The sequence below is a fragment of the Eubalaena glacialis genome, chromosome 13, assembly GCF_028564815.1.
Source record: "Eubalaena glacialis isolate mEubGla1 chromosome 13, mEubGla1.1.hap2.+ XY, whole genome shotgun sequence".
Classification (NCBI taxonomy): Eukaryota; Metazoa; Chordata; class Mammalia; order Artiodactyla; family Balaenidae; genus Eubalaena; species Eubalaena glacialis.
The window spans coordinates 11,849,863-11,857,448 of NC_083728.1; the positions used below are offsets into that span (position 1 = coordinate 11,849,863).

The 7,586-nt window shown below is 58.9% G+C and overlaps 1 protein-coding gene across 1 annotated transcript; it reads right to left on the minus strand.

Annotated features, from left to right (window-relative positions):
• Positions 1–4,921: 4,921 nt before the first annotated feature.
• On the minus strand, positions 4,922–6,999 carry CEBPB (CCAAT enhancer binding protein beta). The gene has a single exon (XM_061208036.1). It carries the CDS (start codon positions 6,581–6,583, stop codon positions 5,546–5,548), a length of 1,038 nt encoding a protein of 345 aa, XP_061064019.1. The 5' UTR covers positions 6,584–6,999; the 3' UTR covers positions 4,922–5,545.
• Between the last annotated feature and the right edge of the window lie 587 nt (positions 7,000–7,586).

The following is a 7,586-nucleotide window of genomic DNA, read 5'->3' on the forward strand; positions in this document are numbered from 1 at the left end:
CAGGGAGGCCTGGCCCCGCCTCCCTCCCCAGCCTCCCCTCTCCCCTCCTCAGTGCCCTCTCCCCTGCAGTCCCCGCTTCCCAAAGAACTCTCCCTCTCTTGGCTCCCAGCCTTTGCTCCTCCCTTACCCGACTCCTGGCATGCCCTTCCCCTCATTCCTGCCTGGTGAACAGCTCCCTATGGCTCCAGGCCCTGGGTCAGAGGATCCTCACCCACAAGGTCTCCTGGGCCCAGGCAGGCAGGCTCCTTCCGCTCTTCACCCACTGCACTTTGCCTAATCCAGAGGCCGAGGGACATGTTTCATCCCATCGACAAACTTGTCAAGGGCTTTCTGGGTGCCAAGCCCTGGCAGGGACACCTGCTCATTCATCCTCATAACAACCTCTCTGAGCCTCACCCTGGCCTCCATGGCCCTGCAAGAAAGACCCTGCACCCCTCTGTCCTCCTCTCCCCACTCGACCCCTGGCTGCCTCTGCTCTAGCTATACTGGCTCCTCACTCTTTCCCTGACACGCTGAGCTTGGTCCTGTCTCAGGGCCTTTGCACCTGCTGCTCCTTCTGCCTGGAATGCTCTCTAAACACTCTCCCCAGTCACCCTCTACCACTTTCTCCAAGGCCTTAATACAGTCTGAAATTAGCCTGCTAATCCATCATCCATCTCCCCCAGCAGAATGTCAGCCCCAGGGATACAGGGACTGTCTTGGGCTCACTTGACGCCAGCTGAATATGTGAACGGAAGCTGGTACTGCTCTTTGTTCATGGGTGAGGAAGCCCAGGCCCAAATTTGTCAAGAATCTTGCTGGAGGTCACCCAGCAAATAAGGGGCAAAACTCAGAGGTTTTTTTTTCTCCTGCATCTTACTCAAAGACGGGCCAAAGAGTGCAAAATTGAGGTTTGCCCACCTGTTCCCCCACATGCAGTAACTAGCCGACAGGAAAGTGGCTTTGCCTGGGTCTCAGACAGACATGGATTCAAATCCCAACTTTTCTGCTTTCTGGGCAAGTGATGTCCCTTCTCAGAGCCTCAGGTCTCTACTCTTTGAAACGGGACTCCTACTTCTTGTTCTCAGAGGGCACCTGGGAGGGGCTCAAACTCCAACCCCCAATTCCCCAGCCCACCCTGGCCTGCCTCACCCCCTGCACATGGCTATGGCCAATACAAGGTTGAAAACCCCCAAGAAGGGGCGACCAGCCGGCCAGCCAGCTGGGGCCACTGGGGCTCCATCACTAGTCACCCAGGTGGTCAGCCAGGTCCAGAAAGGACTAAGGGGGTGGGAGGCAGGAGAGGAAAACAGAGCAGATGAGAGGTTTGGGGCCATGGAGGGGGAGGCAGGAGGAGAAGGCCTCGTGCTACTCACTCACCAGTCGTTGGGCCAGTGCCTTCACCTCTCTGTGCCTCAGTTTCCCCAACTAGGGAAGGGGGATGACAAACAGCGCCGAAGTCATTGGATTATCGCAAGGATAAAAGGCACGTAAAGCACACACGATAACACCTGGCGTAGAGTGTGTGCTCAGGAAACCAAGGCTCTTCCCCCCTCACACCTCACCTGGCTCAGGCCTCTGCTCAGACGCCACCTCCTAGGAGAGGCCTTCTTGGACCTCCCCAGCCCTCCCTGCCCTACTTTCCTTCCCTCAGAGCCCTTGTCCCCACCTGTCATTACCTTGTTCTAGTTACTAGATACTGTCTGTCTCTCCCCATAAATTGTCACCTCCATCTTGGTCACCACATGTCCCTAGCACCCAGCATAGGGCCTGACACAGAGCAGGTGCTCAATAAATGTTTACTGAATAAGTAAAACAAAAAATAACTGGACAAATAAATATCTCAGAAACAAGGACAAAACAGTCCCAGGGAAGTCTAGACATGGTTTGGGTGGAGGAGGACACATTCTTTAGGTATTTAGATGGGGAAGTCCCGCTTCTCTTTCCTACCCACAAATTCCACCATTCTTAGCTGTGCAACCTTAGACAGGTCACTTCCCCTCTCTGAGCCTGCTGGCTTGGCAGGAAAATGCCAGCAACAAAAGCCATGGCCTCCAAGAGCACACGGCCCAGCACCCGGCAGTGTCTCCAGCTTTCATTTCTGACACCCATTTCTATCCTTGGTAAGATCACCAGGCTATGGGGCAACTACACAAGATTATGAGGTGTAAATGTGTTATCAACTCTCCTGTCCTGAGCGAACATGGGTTGAGCTTCCCAGCTAGTCTCAGTGGTCAACCCCACTAAATGGGTCTGTGGTTAACACGACCAGCCTTCCTGGGCAGTTGGAAGAAATCAGCAAATCCATCTATGCCAAGGTCTTGGCGTGCTATTTTGCACATCATAAACACTGAACTTGCATCCACTATTATTCCTGTTCCTCAAGGCACGTCCCTGGCCTCCTCGTGCTTCACCCCATCCAGCTCTCTTTCTTGTTTCCCAGCTTTTGAACGGACTGGCCCCTCCTCCCTGCAAGCCTTTAGCTCTCCTAGCCTAGTGATCCATAGGGTAGATGTCCCCCCATTTATGACATTTCCTCAAGTCCTTTGGGCACAGCTCTGGCCACAGTGCTCCCACAGGCCACCAGGACCACCATCAGAGCCCTCAACCTGTTAACTATTTCTCCAAGCCCTCCTCAGGGGTAGTCAGATGGGATTGGGTTCAAACTCCCTTAATGTTGCTTCCAAACTGTGAAACCATAAGCAAGTCACTTAACTCTGGCACTTGGGGTGCCTAAGCCGGGGGTGGGGCAAGGAGCCCTCCAGGAAGGGCCCAGGATTTGGGGTGGGGGCTGGGATGACCAGCCAGGCTCTCAGCCCTAAGCTTTCCCCAGAGACTTGGGAGTCGGACTTAGCTTCCTAACTGGCTCCACCCTTGCTCTACCTGAGCACTAACCCCACTACTGTGGGCCTCAGTTTACTTTTGTAAAACCAGTGGAGCACCTTCCCTGGGTGCTTATGCAGATTATAGGGAGGGTGTGAGTGTGTAAAGAGCTGCACTCAACACTCGTTCTCAGGCGGCACTCAGGAAAGGGGAGCCTGGGGGTCACTCTTTGACCAGGCTGCTCCCCTCTCACCACCTCTGCGTCCTCTGGTGACAACAATGGGTGAGCAGCAAGCACCAGCCAGCTCTCCATGACCAAAGGAGTGGGGATTAGAGAGGTTCGTTCCTAAATGGCAGCTCCCCTCCCCACCAAAAGACTGAGCTACCTCCTTCCCTAGGTCCAGCCCCCAGGCTCTGCCCTTCAGCAGGTAAATCCTAGAGGCAGTTGAGCCAATGTGCTGGTGCTGATACTGGACTGACTTTGAGGTTCCAGGTTCCCATCAGTCATCAGGCCGCCCAGGATAAGACCTGTCCAGGGCCACACTGGAGGCCCAGGACCAAAGTGAGGTTATTTGTGCCCAGCGCTCTGTACAGCCCTCAGGCCACGAACAGGAGACACTAGGGTTAGAGAGATGGTGTTTGCCTTGATCCTCAGCTCCATGACGGTGGGGGCTGAGCGCCTCTGTTTCCCATATCCTGGCCTCCCACGGGGAAGGAACATCCAGGCCTCCAAAGGGAAAGGGAGGGCAAAAGCATTTCCCCCTTCTCAAACCACAAAATCAGCAGCTGCTCCCAAGATCCCAGGCTGCCCCAGGCCCTCAGCAAACCAAGCTATGCAGCCCCCCATTCCACCCTCCTTCCACCCCTGAATTCCTAGAGCAGGGGGCCCCCAAACCAGTTTCTCACCCTTTGGGATTTGACAGCCAAAAGGCTGTTCCACGGCTCTAAAAGCAGGCCTTGTAATGGTAGCAACCTCTCCAAAGGTTGCTGTGAGGTTTAAATGAGATGGGGCAGGTCCAGAGTTTACTGGACACTGGCCCCTGGCAAGCGCTGGCCATGCTCGCGCTGCGCTTTAGACTCAAGTGCCAAATGCCAGAAGCCTCCCAGAGAAAAATAATAACAAGAGCAAATGCTTATATAACACCTCCTGCGTGCCAGGCACCGTGGGACGCTGTACGTGTATCCACCAACCCCTCCGTCTACATCCTCAACTCTCAGGAATGCTGTCCAGGGCTGGAATAGGGGTGGAGGTGCAGTGCGAAGGGGCGGGTGGGAGGGTATCAGGGGGCAGGGAAAAAGCCTTGCCTGGGGCCATTTCTGTCCCAGGGAATCAGGGGCTGCAGCCCTGGGTTCACACCTGGGCTCAGCCACCTTGAGCAGGTGAGGTTGGGCCTCAGTGTCCACAACTGGGCAAAGAGGACAAATGGCACATCTCCCACTCCTAGGAAAAGGAGTGGAAGTACAGGAACCCTTCCCCCCACTTCCCCTACCTGGCCCGGATTCTCCCCTCCCGCTGGCCAGGGACACAAACACAAGCTAGCCACCCAGGCCACTATCTTAAAAATACACATACACACACATACTATTTTCTAAACAGCCGGCCCCACTTCACTTTCCAAAAGAATCTGCCCCAACTTGGGCTCAGCAGGACCAAGACCTGTATCCCCTCCTCTTTCAGAGTCACAGTTCTGCTGGCTGGGTCCCCAAGCACTGTGCAGAGGTCAGAGCCCTACAGGCCCGTCTAAACCCAAGCCTAGCACTCAGGACCAGCCAGAGGCCCTGCAGACCCTCCCCAAGCAAGGTTCCGAGTCACTCCTCCCCAGCACCCAGCGGCACTGAGTCACCCTGAAAGCCTAGCCCAGCACTCCTCTGCCCCTCCCCCGCCCCGGCCTGGTACCCCCATCTCCAAGCACAGGCCCTGGGGGAGTAGCAGAGGAGAAAAAGCAGCTGCAACCCCCCCACCCAACCACCTAAAGAGCCAAAAATAATAGCAACTCACACACACACAACAACCCCACACACACCAGAAAAGCAAATGTAAAATCATAAATCCAAAATAAAGGGAAAAAAAAAAATCAAAGCCAACTACTGCCCCCAAAAGGCTCTTTAAACATTCTCAAAAAAAAAAAAAAAAAGTTTATTAAAAGTGTTCTTAATGCTTGAACGGAAAAGATTCCCAAATATACAGATGCCTCTTTTCTCATAGAAATAGATTTTTTTTTATAATACAAAAAAAAAAGACCAAAAAAACAACAACAAAAACAAAAACAACAGCAACAGCAACAACCCCGTAGGAACATCTTTAAGCGATTACTCAGGGCCCGGCTGACAGTTACACGTGGGTTGCGTCAGTCCCGTGTACACACGCGTTCAGCCATGTTTAAACCGATTGCATCAACTTCGAAACCGGCCCGCCCGCCGGCGCCTGGAGAGGGGTCAGAAGGAGAGGCAGAGTTTATCATTCATCTGTACACATAGACATCTCTTCTTTAAATAACACCACGGGCGGGCGGCCCATCTGCATGTGCGGTTGGTGTGGACAAAAATATAGATATAGATATATATAATAAAATATTAAAATTACCGACGAGCTCCCCGCGCTGCCAAGTGCCCCAGTGCCAAAGTTTTGCCGGCGCCACCAGGGGCGGGGGCGGGAGCGCGGGCGCTTCCCGGAGTCTCGGTGGCCGCGGCGCGCCCGGCAGCGCGGAGGCCGGCCGGCAGGGGGACGCGCGCGGGGGCCGCGCTAGCAGTGGCCGGAGGAGGTGAGCAGGGGTTCAGGCAGCTGCTTGAACAAGTTCCGCAGGGTGCTGAGCTCGCGCGACAGCTGCTCCACCTTCTTCTGGAGCCGCTCGTTCTCGGCCGTGAGCTCCAGGACCTTGTGCTGCGTCTCCAGGTTGCGCATCTTGGCCTTGTCGCGGCTCTTGCGCACCGCGATGTTGTTGCGCTCACGCCGGATCTTGTACTCGTCGCTGTGCTTGTCCACGGTCTTCTTGGCCTTGCTCTTGACCTGCGAGGGCGCCGGCGCCGCCCCCACATAGCAGGCGGCCGGGGGCGCCTTGGCGTCTGCTGGGCTCGGCGTGCCGGGCGGGCTGGACGACGAGGACGTGGAGAGGCTCCCGCTGCTGCCGCTCGGCACCGCCTGGTAGCCGAGGTAGGCGCGCAGCGCGTACGGGAAACCAGCCGCCATGCCTGCGGCGCCGCCGCCCGGCGCTCCGGCCTCCTCCTTCCGCTTGCAGTCCGCGGGCTCGAAGCCCGGCTCCGCCTTGAGCTCGGCCGGCTGCGGTGGCGGCGGCGGCGGGGGCGGCGGGTGTAAGGGCGCGAAGCAGCCCGGGTGCAGCGCGCCCTTGGCGGCCCCCAAACGCCCCAGGCTCACGTAGCCGTATTCGGCCGCCTTCTTGCAGTTCTTGCCCCCGTAGTCGTCAGAGAAGAGGTCGGAGAGGAAGTCGTGGTGCTGCCCGGAGGAGGCGGGAGCGGGGGCGGGCGCAGGCGGAGCCGCCTCGAAGGTGTCCGTGGCCGGCGCCGGGGCCTGCGGCGCGCCCAGCGGCTCCAGGTATGGACTGAAGTCGATGGCGCGCTCGTGGTCACCGATGCTACCCAGCTCGCCGGCGGGGGGGCGCGGCCCGGGTCTGGCCGCGGGGGGCGCCGCGGGGGCCGCCTTGCCGCCGTACGCAGCAGCCAAGCAGTCCGCCTCGTAGTAGAAGTTGGCCACTTCCATGGATTTAAAGGCAGGCGGCGGCGGCAGGGGGAGACATGCTGGGTCCCAGGCCACCAGGCGTTGCATGAACGCGGGTGCCCGGGGAGGGGGCCTGGGGCTGCCCGCTCCGGCCGGCCCGCAGGTGGCGCGGCCTCCCAGCTCCGAACTGTCGCTGCTGTGTCCCTGATGCTGTTGCCGCTCCCTCCGGCGTGGCCGCTATTAGTGCGGGGGCTGGCGGCTGGTGGCTGGACCCTCGGGTGGGTCCCCTTCCCGGTCCCGTGCGCGGCTCTGACTCGCTAAAGTTTCTCCTGAGCCCGGTTATTTATAAGGCGGGCCATGGCAACGGCTGCGTCACGCCTGGAGGCCGCCCCAGCCCCTCCCCAGGCACGCAGAGGACACGCTGTGGCCGCCCGAGACCCCCGGGAGAGCGGCGGTGGGGCGTGGTGGCCAGACTGGAAACCCGGAGCGCGCCCTCGGGGGTCCCTCGGCCCGGTAGAGGGCGGCATCGCCCCCTGCCCACTCCCACCCGGCGGCCCCGGGATTGGGAGCGAGAGAAGGCGCTAACCCGCCCCCGGACCGCCCCCTCTAGGCTGGAGGCTGTACTAAAAGGGAGGGGAGAATCCGGGGAGGGGGCAACGTGATCGTCTTCTCCCACCCCAAACACGGCCGCGGCCCGCCCCCTGCTGGAGGAGGCGCTGGCTTCAGGATCGGCTGCAACCAGTCCCGACTCCCCACCGAAGGGACGCGCTCCAGGCGGGATGCTGGAGACCCCAGCTCTGGCTCCCGGAGAGGGGACCCATCTCCACGGCCCTTCCCTGGGTCCAGCCTCGCCCCTAAACTTGCCCCCATCCCCAGATCTTGGAAGGAAGGAATTTCACACCTGTGGCGACTTCCTGTCTTAAATACCAAGACCTGGGTTTGGGGGCCTGCAGGTCAGGGGCGAGCTCCACTTGGGCCTGTGCCAGGGTCGACCGCGCCCCTCCCCTAGCCCCGCCCACCGCACCTGCCCGCCCCTCAGACCACACCCGGGTCTTCTCCAGCCCCACCACACCCCGACGTGGGCCCCGGGAGGGTGGAAGGGGATGGGGAT

Excerpts from the sequence above, each read along its gene's own strand:
- CEBPB (XM_061208036.1), bottom strand. The coding sequence starts at position 6,583 with ATGCAACGCCTGGTGGCCTGGGACCCAGCATGTCTCCCCCTGCCGCCG.